Below are 23,177 nucleotides of genomic sequence, written 5' to 3' on the forward strand. Positions count from 1 at the left end.
GAACTATAAAAATGGGCATGGTAGTATATGGCTGGAGCCTTAGCACTTAAGATGTGATGGGAAGATCAGAAGGTCAAGGTCATCTTTGGCTACACTGGAAGTTTGAGGACAGCTTGGGCTAGAGACCCCATCTTTAAAATTTAAAAAGAAGAAGGGGGAGGAGGAAAAGGAAAGAAGGGGAAGAAGGAAGGAAGGAGAATACAAGAGAAGGGGAGTGACAGCCATCTGATTTCTCGCACAGACTGTGGCAGAAGTAAATAAAAGGCGCTGGAGAGTGGCAATAGCCAGTACCAGTGGACATGCTTTTTACAGACCCTGCTTTTATCCCCTGAGGGGCTGAAATGGGCCTAGAACTACAGTCTTCTGTGATGCAGCACTCATGCTAAGCCTCACATGGAGGGCCAGATGGAAGGCAGACAAGAGGCTTAGCTGACAGAGGAGCAGAGGCTGTTCTGGGGCTGCAAAGCCAGGCTCTGCCACAGAGAGTCTATATTGCTTACTGGGAGGCAGAGAAGGAAAACCATGAAGCTACCAGACAAGCTGAGGCATAAAGAAGCTGGGGGACCAACACAGGTTTCAAAGTCAGTTTGACTACAGAGGATTGACAATATACAACAACCAGGGCCCATATGCCTCTCCCTCTGGGAGCCCAGGACTATGCCCATAGGTACCCCAAGAAAGCTGCAGGCACCAATCATGTGAGGTGCCTTTCTCTGCAAACTACAGTTGCCAGGAGCTCCTGCCTGGCTTGGCATGGGTCAGGAGGAACGCTGAAGGCCTTCTCTCCCTGGCCGTTCAAAGGGAGACAGAGACAATCATTGCCTTAGCACTTAGCTCATGTACAGAACAGAACAATGCATGGAAAGACTGCAGGTCCCACAGGGAGTCTGCTGGGAATCAGCTGGAAATCAGCTGAGCCTTCTTCCCCATTCACTGGAAGGTCATTCATCTATAAAACTGCTAAAAATCATTAAATACAAGTTAGGCTACTTTTGTAGATTAAACCTTACTCCTTTGGTCTATTGTGCTGTTTGAAACATCTTAGGGAAGAAGTTGGCTCTTTTCAGCTGGTGGTATTCTTTACTCAACTATAAACCCTGCATCTCTGATTGTCGGCCTGGATGCTTGTAACCTGCTTTTTAGTTGCTGACTACAACCAAGTATATACTCTCCAGACAGACCCAGACAAGGCAGGATGAGGACGCATCCCCCAGGTGGCACCATCTTGTCCTGCTCTCTCTATCGCAGGCAGAACAGCAATTTGCCCACTGACTGTCTCCCTACAAGAAAGGCATGCTCCCTCTCTGATCCAGTAACCCTGCCCAGGAGCCAAGCCCAGCACGGCCAGCAATCCCCAGCAGACTCGGTGATTTGCTATGCACAGAATCCAATTTAATTTTCCTTGATCATCCAGGGGGGTGGTCTGCTTCCCAGTCACTCTCTATATGGCCTGGGATGACAAATGCAATATCATGACTTTCAGGAGTCACCCTCTCTTGCTCCGTAGCCTCCAGCCTCTTAACGGGGTTTGGGGAGCACTCTGGCTCAAAGTACAAATCCAAGCAACTAAAAGTGCTCCCTGTGGATCCAACCCTGAGCTTTGGCTCCCCTTGACTCCATGAGGCTTCAGCCCTTCCCAGACTGAAAGGCACAGTTCCCTGCAAGGAAGAGGGTCTAGAGAGCCACTGTCATCTACAGGGACATCAGCAGGCAGTTCGTCTAGAACTGAACCCCATGCTGTTGCTTGAACCCTTCACTTTACAGGAAAGTGGGGATAAACACATGATCCAACCCATGAACGGAGGGCATGAGTGAGCACCCCTGAAGGAGAACATACTGGGGCATCTGCCAGTACCCACCTCTACAGCTGGGATGGGGATGTAGCAGGGTGGCTTTGCTCTGAATCATACATAATAATATCCTGCAAGACTTGCTTCCATCCACAACTCTGGGATGGGTCAGGAAAGCATATTTTAGCTTGGAGGTGGGTGGGTATAGTGCCTCCTGCTGTCCAGGCAGTGACCTTCTCTAAGGTCTCACTAATCTTGGGGATACCCGAAACTAAGACACTTAGCTCCAGACCTGGAGAATATGGTCTCACTCTGTAGCCTATGCTCTCCTACCCCCAGGGCTGTGATCACAGATGTCTGCCATCTTGCTGGGCTCCTCTGACCCTATCTTTAATCAGCTACTCTGTTAGCATGAGGACCTTATGCTGACAGGACTATCAACTGTGCATCCTTCTCCTCTTGGAGGGTATCTCTATGGCTCTACACCTTCTTTCCCTCTCACACACCTTCTGGTACTCATCTGGGAAGCATGGAATTCTTGCTTTTCTTCTTCTCATAATTACTGGACCAAACTGGTGGCAGGAGGCTATGAGAACAGAGGCCCTCATGTGTACACATCTTGTCCCAGCTCATCTCCAATGGGGAGTGGTCAGCCTTTCCCAGAAGCCCTTGGAAGCACCAAGCAGGGCTGCCCTATGACCTTGCTCTTGCTCCCAGGACAGCCGTCTCCTCCTGAAGCTGTCTAATCAACCTTCTGTTCTCCACAGTGCAGAGAGGACACGGGCTCAGATTCTAAGCTACATGCCTTCCAGCCACTCTGAGAGCACCAGGGACTGTGATTCTCTGTGGTCATCTCAGGCTGTGCCTGAAGCAGCAGGGAGGCACTCTAGATGCAGGCCCTCTCTCCAGATGGTTCCCACCCTAGGTAAGGAGGACCAGTTCTGCTCTCGCCAGAACCCAGTGTGACTCCTCGGTCCCGCTAGCTTGGAGGACACTCAGGCCTACAGGGGATGGAGCTTCCCTGAGTTCTCCTGAGGAACACGTGTGGCCTGATCAGGACTTTTGTGCCAGCTCTGATAGAGACACAAGGCAGGTGCATGAGCTGGGGATAGGCACCATGCCAGTCCCCACTGTGCCCCCTATCCAGCCAGTCCCAAGGTGGCGTCCTACTCTGAGGAAGGGGGAGGTAGGGGCAGCAGAGTTCCACTCACATGGGGCGTGGAACATGACGAGGACAGAGGAGTGCTCCTTCACAAACTGGTCAAAGTCTTCATCGGTCAGGTGATAAACGGAGCCGCCCTCATCTGCCCAGGGAGTCTCGGGGACCTGGGGCTGTGGTGGCTGTGGACTGGAAGACCAAAAACAGGCAGAGCTCAGAGCTAGCCCTGGGGCCTGAACAGCCCTTACAAAATCCAGCCCCCTGGACACATAGCTCCCACACCAAGGCCTTTCATACGCTGGAAACTGGACCTGGAGAAGAGTCCTGGGCCGAAAGGGATTGCCCTGTCACTGCCCCTCAGAGTAGCAGTAAGGTACTTGATAAGCAGACATCAACACACATGATGGCTGTTTGCTACAGCTTTCTAGACAGCCCCGGAAATCTCGCTTTTCCCAGCAACTGGGGGGCTTGCTAGCCTTTTCAAGGCATTGCAAACTTCCAGCAAGCCGGCAAGAACAAAGCAATGGTGCAGAGTGCCCTCTGGGGAAGCCGGATGCCCTGCTCTGTGCCACCCACGGGCACAGGAGGGTGAAGGAGTGAGGCCAGAGGGCTGGGGAAAACCAAACCTGGCTGAGCAGAAAGAAGCTGTGAAGGGGTGTGTGGAGTGACCAATGAGCCTGAGGAAAACCAGGTTGGTGGTATACATCCTGCCAGAATCGTCAGTACTTTACTAATCCTTCTAAAGGTTGAGAACAGACATGGCTGCTGCCCCCAGAGCCCTCGTCTGCCTCATCACTCACTAGCTGCAAACCCCAGCGACTGCCTGATCTTTTAGGAGCCTGTTTCCTTCATGGAGAACCACAGGCTGGTGTGTATAACCCTGGTGCTATGTGAAGGGGAGGCTCCCAGGTACCCACTTCCTGCCCAGGATGAGATGGCTGGTGACATAAGATCCCTGCTGGTGACAGATGATTCTCACTGCTTTATGGCCAAGCACCTTTGCCAAAACACCTTAACTGCAGCTTTGAAAAAAACCCTTTGAATGACAAATGTGAAAAGACAACCATTGTTCCCTGCCTGAAAGCGCCTACAGCAGGGAACATTTTAAGATTTCCAGCAGTCTGGGCTGGAGAATTAATCAGAGAACAAGGCGGCTCACACAGCAGGACTTGCCATCTCCCAACCCCACAGAAGCAGAAGCTGGGTTCAGAGCCTGTGAGCACATGTTGGCTCTGTGGACTGAGCTGCCCTGGTAGCCTGGGTCTCACTGGTCTCGAGAAACAGAAAGTGGCAAAGCCTTTGGTCCAAGCTTACCCAGTGTCAGACCGGTCTGATAGGAGGGGAGATTTCTCAAGAGTCTCTCAGCCTGACTATCAGACCTGAAGCATTGGACCCCAAAGAAATAAGACCATCTTTGGAATCCCATGCTGGGAAAAGGGAAAGGCACCAGCTGGAGGGGGAACCGATCTCCCTGGAAGAGATTTCACACAGTTCTACAATGGAGACTGAAGCTCAGATAAGGATGGGTCAATAGTGAGCAAGACCACACCTTGATCGGGTCAGTTTACAAGAATCCATGGTTCTCTATTCAGACACTACCTCACATCAGCACCCCCAAAGACAGGCTTGGGGGGTTGCTGGATCCTTTTGTCCCTCTTCCCAGTAGGACCACATCTTTCCTGCTTTCCACCTATTTATTTTTTATTGTTTTCAAGATATGTGATTCTGGCTGTCCTGGAACTTGCTCTGTAGAGTAGGCTGGCCTCAAACTCAGACATCTGCCTGCCTCTGCCTCTGAGTGCTGAGATTAAAGGTGTGTGCTGCTGTACCCAGCTGCTTTCTGATCTGAGGATGGAGGTTGGACCTGACTTGGGACACAGGATATGACCCCCACACTATAAAATAAGACGTTCCTGGCGACAAAAATTCAAACTTTGGGAAATCACTGGCCACACCTTAGTTCCATGAAATCTAGCTTTTTATATTTGGGCTCAAGCCACCAACCCTTGACACCACCAATTACATTAGAGAATTCATCTTCACAGTATCTAGATGCGGTAGCACATCCCTTTAACCCCAGCAGATGGCAGACAGACCTTTCTGACTTTGAGGCCAGCCTGGTCTACATAGCAAGTTCCAGGCCAGCCACGTTTACATAGTGAGACTCTATTTCAAAATAATGATGATGATGAAGATGATATGGTTACTTTTTCAAATGAATCTGTAGCAGGTGATTTGCCATGCAGTGGCAAGGGTCAGCCAGTATGCATCAATCAGAGCAGGTTAGGTACCATGAGCCATCTCTATTAGTGGAGGGCTGAGCGCTCTAGAACAATGTATATTCTTTACATAGCAGCATGGACAGACTTCTGGAGATACACAGAGCAATCTATAGCCTACCAGCTCTTGTATAAAAAGAGGAGATAAATGCTCTTATTTGTACCTGCTATGCAAAAGAGTTTGAGATCATACAAGAAATGAGTTGAAGTTGATACCTCTAGGGTGAGGCAGGGAGAATGGGAAGGGAAGAGAAAAGGCAGAAGTAAGGCTTTTCAATGCATACTTAAGTATCTTAGATCTTTAAAAAATTATATGAATGTAGTCTATTAAAAATCAAAGAAGGCTGGGCGGTGGTGGTACATGCCTCTAATCCTAGCCCTTGATGGAGGGTGGGGGGCAGGCAGAAGCAGGTAGATCTCTGAGTTTGCGATCAGCCTGGTCTACAGAGTGAGTTCCAAGACAGCCGGAGTTACACAGAGAAACTCTGTCTTGAAAAACAAAACAACAAAAATCAAAGTAATTTTAAAAAGCCCAACAAGAGCATCGACATGAGATGCAGAAGCTCAGTCTTGGCAGAGTGTTAAGAAATAGCTTCCATTTAGAGTCGACCCTAAAACCACAAGGAGGTTTTGTTCCTTTGTTCTGAATGTGTAATTCCACTGAAATGAAAACAACAGGAGAGACAAGGGGCAGGGGGGGAGGGAAGGGATCAGCACAATTTCAGGAGCTAGGGGGAAAAAAGGAACCACCCTGACTGCAGGAGCCACACCCTTGAAGTGCGGTGCAGTGCTGCTGCACTGGGCTGAAAAAGGGGTGTCACTGTAAACAGACAACTTTCAAGAGAGACTGCAGGAGGGGAGGGACACAATGGTAGGAGAATTTGCTGAAAAAGGAGCAGACAGAGGCTGTGCACCCAGCACTGGGTAATGCTTTTCACTGTCTGCCTCCCCAGGCAGCTAGCTCTCTGCAGACTGGGGCTCCCTCTTGCCTTCCTATCTCTTGCACCCAACATACAGCAGGCAACTAATACAAGCTTACTGAATAATGAGTGAAGAAACCTGGCTAAAGGAGACAGAGGCAAACAGAAGTCTGTGAGTTCCAGGCCAGCCTGGTCTACATATTGAGTTACAGGCTAGCCCGGTCAAATACATAGTGAGAGCCTGTCTCAAAATAGCAGAACAAACAAGTAAAAGTTTAAAATGGTTATTTCAGACTGCTTAGAAAAGAGAAATCATAATTTATTTTCTGTACGTCTGAGGAGAACTAACATCAACCAGTAGAGGCTCCAGAGAAGAAACTTGAGCACTGTGTAAGTCTATCTTCAGCAGACAACAGAACAAGGGATAAAAACACTGGACTGCAGAAATCCAGTAAGCAACTTCAACTTAAAATACCTGCCAGACAACTGATGGGAGCAAATGCAGAGACCCACAGCCAGACATTAGGCAGAGCTTAGGGAACTCCACAGAAGAGAGAGAACCAGAGGGGTCAAGGATATCACAAGAAAACACATAAGAGGGGCTGGAGAAATTGCTCAGTGGTTAAGGGCACTGACTGCTTTTTCCAGAGGACCCAGGTTCAATTCCCAGCACCCACATGGCAGCTTACAACTGTCTAACTACTGTTCCAGGGGATTTGATGCCCTCATACAGACTTTCCATAGGCAAAACGACAATGGACATAAAATAAAAAGAAATAAATTTAAAAACAAAGAAAAGAAAATGCATAGAATCAACTACACTGGGCTCATAGGTATCAGAGGGACCAACCAACAATCAGGGAGCCTTTTGGCCCTGTGCAGACCGTTATGTAGTTTAGTGTTCTTGAGGGATTCCTAACAGTGGAAGCAGGTGTGTGTTCAACTGCTTTGCCTGGTTTTAGGACCTTTTTCCTGCTACTGGGTTGCCTTGTCTAGCCTTAATACAAGGGGAAGTTCCTAGTCTTATTGCAACCTGATATGCCATGTTTGGTTGATATCCCCGGAAGACCTGCCCTTTTCTGAAGGGAAACAGAAGATCGAGTGAATCTGGAAGAGAGGGAAGGTGGGAGGAAACGAGGGAGGGAAACTGTGGTTGGGAAGTAATGTGAGAGAAGAATTTTCAAAAAGAATATATATAAAGCTGTATCTATCTGCTGGACAATGGACTACTCGCTGACCTTTTTACAGCTACTTCTCAGGTTTTCCCAGACAGACAATAGGCAGGAGATGCTCTGTAAATGAACCAAGGACTAACTAGACATTCCTAGATAATCATGCATAAATGAGGCAAAGGGTTGGGGTGTGTTCAGTGGATAAAAGACCTTAGTACACAAGTGTGAATACCTGGGTTCAAATTCCCAGAGCCCATATAAAAAAAAAAAAATCAAGCGTACATAGAGACAGCTTACCTGAACAAGGAGGAGCTAAAGGGCCCCCAGACTGATAGCTGGGAAGCCAGCATGGGACTGACTCAGGCCCCCCTGAATGTGGGTCTCAGCAAAAAGGACTGAGCAGTCTAAGGGACCTCAGACAGTGGAGCCAGGATATATCCCTGGTGCACAAAAGGACCTTGCGAGCACATCCCCCATGGAGGGATAACTGCCTTAATCTAGAGACAGGAGAGAAGCCCTAGTCCCTACTTCACATGACCTGTCAGATCTACATGACCCCAACTGGATGGCATTGCCCTACATATGGAATTGGGGTGGGGGGATGGGAGGGGAGGGTGGTTAGGGTGCATGTAAGAGGGCAGAGAGGGTAAAAGGGAGGGAAGGAGGGAGGGAGAAAGGGAGAGGGAACTGGGATCGACATGTAAAATAATAAATTAAATAAAAAGAAATATGCTTTGACTCCAAAATTTAAGTTCAAGGACAAGTTACTGGGGAAAAGGATTTCTATTTTTGTTTCCACAGAAAATGAAAAGCTTTGGATTCCTTCCAGACTAATGTGGTTTGATCAAGCCAGACCGGCTGAAACAGAGTACCAGGTGATCCTACATTCAAAACAGCTTGAACAAGGCAGCCTTGCAGACTACAGCCAGGATTTCTGCATCTTCTTAGAATCCCCCATGACAGCGCCCCTTACCAGCAGGAAGTAGTTTGGAAAGAACGACGCCCAAATTCCCAAATATTGTCTATAAATCCTTGTTTTCATTTAAATGGACTTGGTTACATATAAATATATAAATAAATAAATAAATAAATAAATAAATAAATAAATAAATAAAGCAAGCGTAGTCTCCTGTATCTAACCCCAGTACTAACCCCAGTGGAAGGTGGACACAGGAGGATCTCCTGGCCTTGCTGCTGCCAGCCTAGCTCTAGATGTGTTGAGAGACCCTGCTGCAAGGGAATAAGGCAGAGAGTGACAAAGTAAAACACTCAGCACCTCCTCTGGCCTGTGCATGGGTGCATGTCCATGGGTACCTGCACACGCAAGTGTGCACAGACAGCCCACATACTTAAAAATATACATGATTTAAAAAACAAATGCAGGGAGGCAAAGGACACCGTGGGTAATTGCTGGGGCATGCTTACTGACTCCTCAGTACCCCTCCAGGCTTCCTGTTGAATCCTGGACTCTACACGTTAGACAGTAATATCTGTCCTGGGCTCTCTAGGACTGGAAAGGTCACCCATAAGCTCATCTCTGCGAGATGTGTGAGTCAGACAAAGGCAACTCGGAGCAGTAGGGGGCAAGAACGCTTGGTGTCTGTTAATTCACTTTACCTCCGGTTCACATACACAGGCAGAGGTACACAGCTAGGCCACAATGGACTCCTCTACTTGCCTACCACCCCAACTCAGCAGAGGGGATGGAGCCCCCAGAACCACAAGGGGTGCAGCTACTATGACGACGGTCTACTCCAGAGCCCTTGTACCACCAGACACCAGGGCTGGTTCTAGGGAGGGCAGGTTCCCTCTGGGGTTTTACACGTTGACGGAAGAAACAGCCAGGATGGATGCCCCTCAGGCTTTTCACATTTGGCTATACAGAGACCCTGGGGAACAGCTCAGGGCCAGGGCAGTGCTAAGATGAGGTCCTTTACTGCCCAGTAGGACTGAAGGAACTGGTAAAGACTTAAAATATACACAACAAGGAAAAACCACACACGGAGCTGGGTATGCACAGTGGAAAATCTGGAAGGAAATTCACCCAAATATCTCTGGGAAGAGGGTATAGGAGTGCTTTTTCCTCATACTTTAAAAGGTTTTCTAAAGAAACGCCTGACTTGAAAGTCCACAAACTCAGAAAAATACTTAAAAACGTAAGGTAGTTGACAACACGGTGATGTGGCTAACTTGCTGGGGCATGGAAACAGGAAGTTGACTGGACACCCCGTAAGAGCTGACCTATCTATTCCTACTTTGATGGGGGGAGCACAGCAGTGTGCCCCAACCCTGAGTGCTCACATCTGCCTAGAGTGAGGCTGCAGGGAGCCACAAGGTTTCTTTCCGCCAGTTCCCAGATGCTCTCTCATCTAAGAGACTATAGATGTACGAGGCTGACAGCAAGGGCTTCCGACGCCAAGAAGATGAGAAAAGAGGTGAAGAAGAAGGCTCAGCTGGAACAGTGCTCTGTAACAGGCAGCTCTGGGCTTCCTGCAGATCAGGTCAGTGCGGGAGCAGGTGGATGTAGAGAGGCTGGGGGACAGGTGGCGTGCTCTGGGAGAGACAGCAACCAGCAACTGGTCACAAATCCCCACCGAGCAAACCCCAAGTCTACCAACAGCTGGCTGCCCTGATCACATCTCCCCACTCCCATCCCCCACCCCAGACAAAACCTTATCCTTCTAGAAAGAGATGAGGGTATTCTGAAATGAGAAAAGGTTAGCAAAGGGGGAGGGAAGCAGGCAGATTTTATGCTCTGGTGACAAATGAGATTGCTATTTGTTGAAACCTTTTCCCAAAGCGGACCAAGATATGTCAGGCTGGAGGAGAGTACATGCTTATTATCAAATGAAAAAGGGAAATAGGAAAGTGAAGGCCCAGGTAAGACGGAGCACACATAGTAATAGGGAACAGCCTTCCCAGGCAGGGGCTGAAAATGAGGTAGCCGATGGGGACAGAGACATGAAAATGCTTCCAAAAAATGCATGTCTCTATTCAAACACAGGTGGACTGATGTTTCATCTCCCAGGCCCCTGGGAGTTCAGGGAGAAAGGGTTTCAACATCCAGAAATCAGTGTGTTCCTCAGAGTTTTTTTTTTTTTTTTTTTAAATACAAATCCATTCTTATCACAATTTCTAAAACCACATCTCGAACCTCTATATCTTTGGATAACTAATTCTTTAACCCTAGGGTCCCTAAAGTAAAGATGCCAATATGTATTAATGAGCTGGCAGCTGGAGAATGGGTGAGGCTGAGGACCTATGCTGAACTCTGAGTGGATTCTAGGGGGGTCTCCTGGGAGCAGGGTCAGCAGTCTAGCTACCCAAGTTGCTCTGTCCCTCCGCCTGGGTTAACTCAACCATGAAACATATATAAGAACACCTTCCTGCCATTGCTACTGTGAGTACTGGACAGGAAGCAGAAGCCCTAAACAGTAGCTGTTGTTTCTACATGTATGCACAAGCGACCACACATGACAGCAGGGTGGGCACCGGGGAAACAGTGGCCTGGGGGCTCCAGGAAAGAACACGGAGCTGTGCTAGGGCTCTGGCAAGGTTAGGCTTAGCTTAGGAAGAGTGGAACACTCAGTGGGATGATGGACAAGACACCATAGCAGGCCTGGCTCATGTCAGCTACGATGAGGGATGGGGCTGGCAGAACTGTGGGGCTTGATGTCCAGAGATCTAATCATATATAAAGCAGGGATTGAAGACTGCCATAAAGCAGGGTTGTGTGTGTGTGTGTGTGTGTGTGAGTCGAAGGCATTAAAATGTTCCAGAATAGTTTCACAACATCTAATGCAGTGTTGTTTTTTAAATAAGCACTCAGTGACAGTCCTATTTTCAGAGAGACCTCTGTGGAACTCTCTCAAACACAACATCCTGGGTGAGAAATACTTCTATCCATCACAGTTGGGGTGTGTGTGTGTGTGTGTATGGGGGTTGGAATTCAATTTGAATGAGAAGATTTCAGAAACCCTTGACTATGCAAAGAGCGTAGACAGGTTAGATAGCCCCTCCCCAGCTCCTTGCCAAGAAGAGAGAGAGGGAAGGGCAGACTCTAGAAGGTCCCATCACCACAGATCAACAGCTCACAGCTCCTGCACCCCCATCACAGATCTGCATGGGGGAACCAGCCACACAGGCAGTGCGACAGTCTTTTCCTTTCCTTGAGCTCTTCTCCAGCACAGCCCAGGGAATGAGAGGCTGCCCTTAGCACAGCAGATGAACCCAGACACAAACGCCTGACTTACTTCTTCAGCCACTCCACAATGTCCTCAGCCGTGGACCCATAGTTCTCATACTGGAACAGAAACTGCCCTTTCCTAAAACGGAGAGAGATAAAGTGGCTCAGCTAGGGACACCAATACCATCAGGGGGCAGCGTACTCCAGAAGGGAATCAGGGGACTTACTCGAAATAGCAGATGGTAGGGTAGCCTCGCACATTGTACTCTTCCTTGATGTTTTCAAACTCTGAGGGGTAGACGTTCATCCCAGCCAGCACCTGAAAGAGTGGAGAAGAGACTGGTCCACTGCCTGAGTCCACCCATGCATGGCCTTGCCAGTTGTCTCACTGGAAGAAGACACTTGGGACATAGCCTTGCAAGCTGGTGTGTAACCAGGGGAACAGGGCTGTCTGAACCAGACCAGACAACTGGGCACTGGATCTCCAGGGCTGCCCTCCAGACAGCTGCTCCACATGAAGGACCATTTGGAACAAAAACAGGGCTCTGAGGGCTGAGTTCAAGAAGGCCTGGATCAAGAGCACAGCCACCCAAGTACACGACATGTCCTTTTTCTCTGTTCATGTTCAAGTAGGTTTGATCTTTCTAAGTTGCTGAAACTGGCTTTTGGACACACTGAGCCTGTGTAAGGGGCCTTGGGCATCTCACATCCTGTCCTCAGGCTGTCCACATAGGCTTAATACATTAGTCCCACACTCCATTCCTCATATGTGGCTAAGGAGGCCATGGTTCTCACAGAACATAAGAATCAAGGTGTCCACAGACTTGCTTAAATCTCTCCCCATTCCCGACCTTGCCATGTGACCTTTCTCTTTCTTCCTGCTGGTGACCCTGACACCCAACCCGGTTTGACTATAATTATAAAGGCCTCCACGGTCCACGCCATGAATTGTAAAGTGAGTAACGGTGTCACTGCTATATGGCCAAGTACTAAGAACCACACAAAATGTGGTGTCTCCTGAGATGCGCCCTTCTTACAGTGGCATCTTCTCCCATGGGGCTGGATTAGGTGCTACAATCCCGAGTCTGTTCTCATCAGAGGATGTTGCTGAATGGTCAGCAAAGAAAGGCTGCTCACAGAGCAGAGTATCATGGAATTGAAGAATATAAAAGGCAATACAGGAAGCTAAACACTACAGATTCTAACAGAGATGAACACAAAGAAAGAGAATAAGGAACATAGTGACTCCTGTGGGCAACGAGCTTGACCCCAGTGTCGGTATCCACCTATGAGCTGTGTAGCCTTTGGAAAGTCACCCTCCCCAAGGCTCCGTGTTTGGAAGGTGTAGATGATATAACCTCACAGGCCTCTTAAGAGAACAGAATGAGACAACCTAGGTCAAAGATTTTAAACCCCAAACTGGTGCTCTGTGACCGCAAGGTCCTTCTTTCCCACAAGCCTCGATGGTCCTGACTGCTGCCTGCCTTCAGCCCCTTCAGTCCAGAAACATCTTTTTAATTGTTTTAAATACCTAGCAAACAGTGCCTGGCATACAACAGACACACAATCCATGCTTGCTAAAACAACAGGGTTTCCCCATCCTATTTTGGGGTGTTGTGAAGAATATGGTGAGATAAGCCTGAAAGAGAACTAACCAGAAGTCTGGAGCCCCTAAAAGCCACTTTGCTCACTCCCCAGAGAGATTCAGTCTGTCCCAGGGATGTCTGTCTACTGTGAGGTTCTTTTCTCCTGTCTAACTGATCTCCCTCATGCCAGTGCACATTTGCCACAAGATAAATGGCACCACCCTCTCCTTTCAGCACATCACTTCTCTGCACCAAACTTCCCAACCCTACAGAATACAGATGGGATCCAACTCTGTCCTCAGCCCAGATGGTTCCTGTCTCAGCTTTGAATCCTTCTTTCTCACAAATATCTTAATTGTATACCTGCTAGGATCTAGAGTTCTTTTCTTTTCTAGCAGGGAAGGAGAAAGTCTAAGATTGCTACAGGAAGGAAATTGACCTATCTGCTTCTCAGATACCTTGCAAGGTGTGCATCACCTTCCTCCTCCCCCTCCTCCTGCACCACCACCAGTGGAGTATGCGCCCTGAGCTCCCAATGCCTGAACAGCAGTCCAAACTCCCCGCCTAGCAGATGCATTTTCTTTGACAAAGCTCAACTGCCTTTCTTGTCCCTCAGTTTCCTCATCTGCAGCAACTCCTGCTGTGTTTTTGATGATTAAGGGACAACACAAGTAAACTCTGTTTAAACTCCAGATGAACTGGGTTTTGTTAATACTGCAAAGTCTATAATCTGTTCACATTTCCAGAGCACACACTGTCTTTGATTCTGGTCCCTCACTTTGGGCATTCTGCCCCCCCCACCCCCGAAGATGCCTATTCCCTACCATGTGGCAACCATTAAAGACTCAGCCATCCATTTAGGAAAAAACCAATCTCATCTCCAGAGTAGCCTTTTCAAAACATCTAAACTTGTGTGCTTTATCTCAAGATTCTATAGCACTTCTGGGCCATTTGGAAGACAATGACTAATTAATGAGAAGTATAGTGTGTGTGTGTGTGTGTGTGTGTGTGTGTGTGTGTGTGTGCATGCACGTGCATGCTTAAACACAGGCTTTAACTATCGCTCTGGCTATCCTGCAACCATGTAGACCAGACTGGCCTTGAACTCAAGAGATTCTCCTGCCTCTGCCTCCCCAGGCCTGGGATTTAAGGTGTGTACTCCTATGGGCAGTGAGATGTGTTTTTTTTTTGAGCAACATGTAGAAATGTATGCCCAGCAGGCACTTCTTCACATTTAACCCTTGGCAGGAACAATCATAAATGCTGCACAGTGGAGAGAGTTCATAAGCTTCTGCTCCAAGTAGGGTCAGATTGCCAAGACATTTCAGGAAGGGAAAAGAAGCAAGGTCCTACAGCAGGATGAGCACCGTCCACCCGCCTCGTTTGCAAAAAGTGGAGTGTGTGTCTACCTAGCTGGATGGTGGAATACATAGAATTGGAAGAGAGAAGGCTACAAGCAAGGTGGCCAAAGTCACTTTGGAACAGAGTTTAGTTGTCAATGCATTTGGGACTCCATTCAGTTGTGGTAGAGAACTGAGGTCAAAGAAAACATTACTATCCAGCTGCATTTCTTTGAAATACAGTCATTCTCCAGTATCCACTGGAATTGGGGAAAACACCAGGATATGGAAATCTTAGGAGTCTCATCTTTTCTATGAAATGGAGTAGCATTTGCTTATACCCTACAGAGAGTCTCTCATATGCTCCAAATTACTTTAGATTGTTACCAAACAGAAGACAACAGTTGTGATAGTTATGACTTAGGGAATAAACTCAATCTGTACATGTTCAATATAGAAGCAGTTCCTCCTAAATATCTTAGGTTCACTGTTGGCTGAATCCACAGATGCAGAGCTCTAAAATACACAGGATGAATGAATACACATGGCTGGTTAGGTTGTCAGGGAAGAGCTGTAGGTCAGAGGACAAGGCAGTAGCCTCCAACAAACACCTATGTGGCCAAGCAGAGCCTGGTCCAAGATGGTGGATATAGACAAGATGGTGGGTGTAGACAAGACGGTAGATATGAGAAGAGGTGTTTGCCAAGGAACAGGATACACTGCTGAGGAGCCAGGCAGCTCAGTAAAGGCCTGAGGGAAGGCTACAGGTGGAGGGAAGCTGTTTTATTTTAAACATTGCATTTAGTAAGGAGACGCCATCCAGAATTTAAAGTGTAAGCTATCAGATATGTGGTACTGCAGCTAAGGAAATGAGCTTGGGCAGAAGCAAGGGCACAGAGAAGATTATGAGGGGACCCATTCTGGCAAGACAAAGAAAGCACAATGCCAAGTGTGCTCTGCCCTACAGAGAGAATGCAGGATTTGGAGGCAGTTCCTCCTAGTGAACCTGATGAATGGACTGAGGATAGTTAGGAGAAGGTGGAGGTCATCTGCACCTATAAAGTGAGCCATAGCTTACACATTTACTCCTTACAACCCAGTGGGTCAGCATCATCATCCCCATTTCAAAGCTACAGCATTAGAGGCTCCAAGGCTCAGCACATCACTCAAGAACTACCAGCTAGGCAGTGAATGGGCACCAGCAACAAGACTGACCGTTACAGTCTGTCACTTCAGCTTTCCATCCACTTTGGCTAGTCCTGGCTGAGGCCAACAAGAGGCTGGCGATGCTCAAAGGCCCAGTGTGGATAAGGGCAAGGCTGGGAAGGGGAACACACGGAGGCACAGCTCTTTCTAATGCTGCTGACCCAGGGAGCAGCTTAGCTGCTGCTGAGGATGCCAATTAGCTAGCAGCAGGGAGGACAGATGCCCATGACTCACCACTGGTCAACGTCAGTGCCAAAGGAGCAGCTTTGAGTTTGGAAAATGGCAAAGGCCACATGTCCCTGACCTGGCCTGACTTCCTGTGTGACATCATCAGGTTGGAAACCTCCCACACTCTGGAGCAGAAGACAACTTCTGACCCTTGTCACAGCCCACAAACAGAAAAAAAAAGGCTCAAAGATGACAGCAATGAAGAGGAGACTAGATGCTCTAGGCCAGTTGGATTTTAGCAGTGGGGAGGGCAAGCTTCTGATTCCTGGGGAAAAGAGTCTATGTCCACCCTGCTGTGCTCTGTGTGCAAAGGCAAAAAGCAATCAACACCTCTGGGTTGCCCAGTCCTCCTGGCTTGTCCCTAGCTTCTGGGAAGTTACCACTGTACACTGAATCCCAGACCAGAAACTAGTGCCTTCCCCCTTTACGAAGCTAGGGGGAAGACAGGACATTACTGTTCTCCTATGTGGAAATCGAACAAAACAAACCTCAAGCAAGGAAATGTGAGTTTACACAGATGCCCTGAGCAGAGCTAACTCACACGGGGCTTTCCCTGGGCTGTTTAATTCAAGGGCAAGCTTCCTGGCTTTTCTATAATGTCACTGGTGGAACTAGAACAAGCAACTTTTAGGTCTCTAGACTGAACCTAGAAAGGAAGAGCAGGACCCCTGAACACAAGTATGCTTCAGGGCCAACTTCATGAAACATCCCGGTATATGCCCTTAGCCAAGGGCAAAGTCCCGATCCTACAAGCCTCCTTGCCACTATCTGAGCTTAATGACTAATACTCTGGATTCCTTTAGGAGAAGGGAATAGCATTCTAGATAAACATGGAGCCTAAAATGAAACAAACCCAGGAGTGATACACTCCAAGCTCTCCCTCTGTCAACACGAACCGGAGAACCTTCTAAGCTAGTGTGAAAGAAAAACACTTGCCTTGAACGCAGCACCCTCGCAGGAAGCCCACAGATTGCAAGTGTATGAAACAGTAAAGTGACATGACACAGAAGCAGAGGTGGCTGGACCTGGGGAAGTGTGGCAGGACTCTGGTGGAATACTGAGGTCGACAGCGTGGTCGACAGCGTGGCAATGCTGAGATGGGTAAGTGCATGTGGCTGGGGCTGGCTGGGGCAACTTGCATTCTGATTTGACAGTTCCACAGAGTTTGGAAGCTGAGCTGAGCAGTTCGAAGTATACACGGGCACAGGCAAGGAGAACATGGTGGATAATTAAGTCTTTTCTCCAGGCTAAATAATCTTAAAATATGGTATCTTCTGAGGCCCCCAAAATGAGCGGTGAAATTTCCCCAGAGTGATATATATGTACCTCAAGGCCAAATGTCTTCAGGCAAACTACTAAAAATTCACTGGTGAGAAGCAAGCAGGACCCTGCCGCTGCCCCAGAATGAGGTCAGCAGAGAAAGCACTGGTTCCTGTAAGCCAAGCAGCCATATCATGGTCTCCCCCCCCCACCCCGGTCTATGTGATGCCACTTATGTTGACTCTGAACTAATCCCCACTTAATTTGATCCATTAAGATTGTGATGCTGTTTCAAGACTTCAGATCTCCCATAACGGGACGCCGGCCAGACTCAGTGAGATGGCTCTCCGATAGCCTCCTGTGAGTGCTATATGGATTTTTCCATGCTCCTAAAAGCAGCAGATACTTTTCTGTTGCCACCAAAAATGCTTCTGCTACTTATGGGTAAGTGCAGAAATGGACAAACATACCAGAAAAGCAGTCAAAGCAGGAACCCAAGGAGACATCTGCTCACCCATGTTCATAGCCTCTTTCTTAACAGCCAAGAGCTAGAAGCAACTCAAATGTCCAGAGAGAAACACAGACAAGTGATAGAGGTGTGTGTTCATGTGTGCATATTATACAACTTTAAGAGAAAAGGGGAAATTGTGCTACATGCTACATGGGTAGACTGAAGGACAACAGGCTAAGCAAAATAAGCCAGTTACAAATGACAAATACTGTATGACTCCACTTTAATGAGGGATCTAACCTAAAAATCATGGAAACAGAAAACAGAAAGGTTTATATTAGGGCTAGGAGTTGTGAGCAAAGGAAATATCCATGCTGAGTGAACACAAAGTTTCAGTTTTATTAGATGAAAACCACCTGGAGATCTGTCTTGAGACAACGTGAACATACTCAGATCTGTATGTGTATATAAGGTGGTCAGCATAACAAGTGTGCTCCTGACTCATTCTAGAGAATGGACAGATTCATGGCAAAGAAGACAACTCTTGACAGGGCAGAGGGCAGGCAGGCGGGCGGGTGGGCGGGCAGCAGGCAGCCTTCCTTGGTGGACCTCAGCCCAGCTCCTCCTCTCTGAATGTACCATGCTGTTTGTTCTGGCTGCTCCAAAGAACTGCTTCCCTGATGGTTTCTCTTCCTCATGTCCCCTAAAAGTAGACTTCCCTGGGACCACTGGCCTATTCTCTGCCTCCCTACATATTTACACTTCCTTCTTTTGGAGGCTGTCTACAGTCTTGGTTCTGGGCATGCTTGCTTCTTTCTGCTCTGTGCCCCCCACCGCCAACACAGAACCCAAAGGCCTGGGGCAGGCATGGTGAGCCTGCTCTGAGTTCCCAGTGTACCCTTAGTACCACCAACCCCCTTCATCGCCACTGGGCCCCCTTTCCCTCCAGCAACTGCTACATCCACTTTGGACCCTGTGGTGGTTTGAGTAGGAAAGGCCTCCACAGAGGCTTGGCCTCTGAATGCTTGGCCCAGAGGGAGTGGCAACATTAGGAGGCATGGCCTTGTTGGAGTAGGTGTGGCCTTGTTGGAGTAGGTGTGGCCTTGTTGAGGAAGTGAGGGTGGGCTTTGAGTACATACTATGTCCAGTGTGGCACATAGTCTTCTGCCTGCAGATCAAGATGGAGAACTCTCAGCTCCCTCTCCAGTACCATGTCTGCCTGCGTACCTCCATTCTTCTCCCTATGATAATGGACTAAGCCTCTAAAAATGTGAGCCATCTCCAATCAAATGTTCTCCTTTGCAAGAGTTGGCATGGTCATGGTGTCTCTTTACCACAGAAATAGAAACCCTATAGAATAGACAATAGAACACAACAGAAACCCTAACTAAGATAGACCCCAATACCCAAAATGCTAGGCTTCAAATGCTCTGGCCTCACTCCCTGGCCCCGGAGTGCTGCCACCTCACCGTGTTGTCACTGGCCTTTGACAAGATACCAACCACTCCTGTCCTGCAAACACAGTAGTTAGTTTTCCGCCTTCATAAAACAGGTCTCGGAAGCAATCTGAGCAGCGGGGCAGGTAGCTTCAGTTCAGAACCTGCCCTTCCCAACCCGTCCTGGTCCCAAGTCAGAACCACCAGCCCTACTGACCCCTGGGTGCCTTACTTACAAAGTGGCCTCGGACTTGGGTGGCAGCCTTCTGGAAATGTGGCATGACCCTCTTGCACATGCTGCACCCTGTTAGAGGCAGAAGAAAAACCAAACCCGGTCAGAGTGATGACAGGCCCTGGGCGCCCCTCCCAGCCCCCACACCAGGCCAGCAGCCACCCACAGACATCAACACCAACCACAAATACACTGGGAAGCTCAGGGCTGACTTGGGCCCAGTGGATCCCAAAAGGGACAAGAAGCAAAGGCATGGACGCCAAAGAATTTACGGGCACAAAACAAGATAGAGCCGCTAGTTCCTCCATGGATCTCAGATGGGATAAGCGAAGGTGCCAGAGACAGCAAAGCCCACAATGTTCCGGCATGGCTGGCCTGCTCCATAGCAACGCGGGGAGTCAGGACAGATGTCGACAGCAGCCTCCTACATGCACAGCTAAAAGCTGCCCTCCTTACCCAGTCAGGGATGGCAAATGAACCAGAGTCAAATGCCACTAGAAAGGAAAATTTGTGACTATGAGTACAATGACTTTGGGGATTTTCATGCCTCTTTTCTCTCCATTTACAAGCATAATTAAGCAATAAACTGGAGGCAGCCCCAGCATGAAAGGTGCTGGCTCTTGCAGGTGGGAAGAGCACCAGGCCAGGATAAGGAGTTAGGGCACTGATCTTTACTCTGCCTGCCAATGGTCTTGGCTAGATTAACCCCTTTCTGGGCTGTCTCTCCTGGCAAATGGGGAAGAAGGAAACCAGACCACCAGCCTTCCCAGCTCTGCACAGAAGCCTGTAGCTCTGCCCTCTCAGCTTTCTGTGATCTGAATGGTCACACTCCTCCCCTGGGGTGGCAATGCCCCCACACCAGCATTGGTAGATTTGTGGCAAACATCCACTACTACTTCAGAGCAAGCCTGATACAAACCTGCCCCTTCATCCAAACCTAAGCAGAGCAGGCCACATTTCTGCACTGACCCCACTGGGCATGAGGTCCAGCTGGCTCAGTCACCAGGAATTGTAACATGCCAAGCTGTTACCTTTTCTGACAGCTACTCTACTACAAAGGAAGCTTTGAGAGGTATATCTGAGCGCTGAGGGATCCAGTGCTGCCTGCAACTATGTGTCAGGTGGGTTCTCTTCTCAAAGAGCAAGGTCATGTCTCAGTTGGTGGCAGGCTGACACTCTCATACCCTGGAAGGCTGTGAGCAAAGACTCCAACTGGGAGGGACTTCCCACCTCCCAAGGGCAGACAGAGGCATGGAGAGAGAGAGAGAGAGAGAGAGAGAGAGAGAGAGAGTGTGTGTGTGTGTGTGTGTGTGTGTGTGTGTCTGTTAAAGCACCTGTCCTGGGAAGTCAGAGGCATGGAGAGAGAGAGAGAGAGAGTGTGTGTGTGTGTGTGTGTGTGTGTGTGTGTGTGTCTGGTGTGTCTGTCTGTTAAAGCACCTGTCCTGGGAAGTCAGTGGCTCTTTTGCTGGCTCGTCACCCTGGCCTGGGCACTCGTTAGTGGCAAAAAAAAAAAAAAAAAAAGGGGGGGGGTGGGAAGATGAAGATGACACTGCCCTCACTATTTGGAGACTCCCAGAGGAAAATGCAAGCATGTCAGTGCTCTAGTGGAAATACACAAGCCAGGGCCATGGCAGGGAAGGCAGTAGACTGAGAGCAGGGGCACTGTGCTCCAGAAAATAAGATCCTCATCTGTATCTGTCTGCCCTTGACCCTTGAGGGATGTGGGATGCTGGGCAAGTGAGTCTTGGTGTCCCTTGAGGGTTATGGGACTCTGGCTGTGTGAATCTCAGTGTTCCAGTCTGTGAAGACAGTGCCTGCCCCGTGGGTTCTGACTACCAAGAGAGGAGGCAGAGACTAACCCAGCAGGAATTACTCAATATCCAGGTTGCGTCTCAGTTCAACACAGGGTACAAGTCAGCTCCTCATCCACAGTGGGAGAAGTACTTCCACAGGAGGAAAGGGTACCACACCATCCCAGAAGAAAGGGAGGAGTACAAATGGCGCTTCTCTTGCACTTTACAGCCTTTCCCACCTACCCAGCCATCCACCAGGAACAGCTGACCACCTATTCCCACAGGTGTGGCCTCTCTGCCAGCTCTCCCCATCTGTCCCAGGGGCAGAGGCCAATAGTTCTGCATAAAGAAGATCCTGGGAGAATGAGGAAGAAAAGGAAACCCCAAGCTAACCCCATTTCCAATGTAACTACAAAAATAGAGCTGGTGCCATACTTCCCATCTAAGCCCCTCTGTGGGGGATTCAACTGCAAGGTAGGGGGAAAGGTAAGACTAATTATCACTCTCGAAGTCCCAAACCCAGAGCAGACAGTCTTTTTATTTTCTCATTAATTCAGTGAACAAACATTTACTGAGAAAGCAGCAGGACCTGGGGACCCAGATGCCTCATCACAGCCAAAGGCTCCCACTGCCTCTGGGTTTATTCATCCACAAGTAATCAGAAGATCAGAGTCCTGACAGACTGCCGGGTGATGGGGATGGCTGTGAATCCCAGGAGTGGGGCCACAGCAGCTGGGCTGGTCTAGGCATAATAAAAGCCTGAGTTTGTTTCACTAAACACACACACACACACACACACACACACACACACCAAAAAGACCCGGGGTCACACACACACACACACACACACACACACACACACACACACGCACGCACGCACCAAAAAGACCCGGGGTCTCTGGGACCTTGGAGGCTGTCCAATCTGACCCTCCGTGGAAAGTTTAACTTAGCAAGTCAGTTTTCTTCTTCCCTTCCCACCACTAATATGCTCTGTGACACCTCTGAGGCTCCCAACTCCTCCCGCCTCAGCTTTCTGTTATTAAAGACAATCTCTGCTGCAATGAGCAGCACAGGCCGACTGCCAGGAAGCCTGGGAGAGTGGGCGGGGCAGATGGCACAAACGGCGGGCTGCAAGTGCCAGTGGATGAGCTTTTACAATGACTGATGGAGTTTCGGGGAACCTTGAGTGGCTTGTGCCCGGGTCCAGCCTCCTGACACGCACTCCTACCAGCACACACACCCAGTTCTACAGTTTCATTTCATTTCATCCGTACGTAGCATCCTGGAGGCCGAGACAAGCTAAAGAAGACCTGCTGCTCCAGGTCCCAAAGAGGAAGGGATTTCTGGAGTGCTCTGCAGCTGAATGATAACAAGGTCCCCAGCATAGAGAAAAAACTGCTGGGACCAGCTAGTGAGCACAAACAGAGAAGGAGCTGTGGTGAAATTTCAAACATGGGCTAACCAGGCTCCTCCACAGCCACGAACACCTTTGAGGCCAAGAGAGTTTTGGGAGGAGGCTGGGGCTGGGCAGGAACTGTTGCCATGATAAACAAACTACAGGCTCAGTCAGGCAAAGCCACCAGAACCCCAAAGTGGCATGTGGCCAGAGGTGTACACCAATGCACAGAGAACAGGAAAGGGCCTCTATGCAAGGAGCTTCCAGAGAGATGGAAGTGGGGTAGGCTTTCTAGAGTCAACAGAAGCCAGGTGCCACAGACTGTGCCAGCTACCCTCATCACACTCCTTGGCACAATCTCCTCCCACAGATGACAAACCCCTCTGGTTTCTGGAAGGGCATGTGCAATCCCAGAGTCATAGTTTAGAGCCTTACCAGGTTCCAATAGTGCTATGAATTGGGACTATGAGACTGCAGGAGTGGTTAGACAGTACCTCCTTGAGACTGTTTCTCTGTTACTAGTACTTAATCAGCTGTCTAGCATCCACAGTGTGTCAATGCACATTGCAATGTTCCAATAAAAGTTTATTATAAAAATAGTGAGCCATAGGGCCATAGTTTGCTGGTCCATATCAGAGGCTTATGAAGCAGCAAGCATAGCAAATAGTTTTCCAGTAAAACAGAATATAGTATTCACCTGGCACAGGACATAGCATGTGGTGAGGTGGTATAGTTTTATAACA

The 23,177-nt window shown here is 48.8% G+C and overlaps 2 protein-coding genes across 2 annotated transcripts in view; both read right to left on the reverse strand.

Annotated features, from left to right (window-relative positions):
* Nucleotides 1–23,177, reverse strand: part of Dtx3l (deltex E3 ubiquitin ligase 3L) — a 795,722-nt gene that overhangs the window by 349,091 nt on the left and 423,454 nt on the right. The window lies entirely within an intron of this gene.
* Nucleotides 1–23,177, reverse strand: part of Pdia5 (protein disulfide isomerase family A member 5) — an 87,603-nt gene that overhangs the window by 24,742 nt on the left and 39,684 nt on the right. The window contains exons 8-11 of the mRNA XM_051191404.1: nt 19,250–19,317; nt 11,734–11,825; nt 11,574–11,645; nt 3,002–3,138 (exon numbers count right to left, since the gene is read on the reverse strand). Of these exons, the coding sequence (XP_051047361.1) occupies nt 3,002–3,138; nt 11,574–11,645; nt 11,734–11,825; nt 19,250–19,317 (369 nt within the window). The remainder of the gene's footprint in view (nt 1–3,001; nt 3,139–11,573; nt 11,646–11,733; nt 11,826–19,249; nt 19,318–23,177) is intronic.

The sequence above is a fragment of the Phodopus roborovskii genome, unplaced genomic scaffold, assembly GCF_943737965.1.
Source record: "Phodopus roborovskii unplaced genomic scaffold, PHOROB, whole genome shotgun sequence".
In the NCBI taxonomy this organism is placed as follows: domain Eukaryota; kingdom Metazoa; phylum Chordata; class Mammalia; order Rodentia; family Cricetidae; genus Phodopus; species Phodopus roborovskii.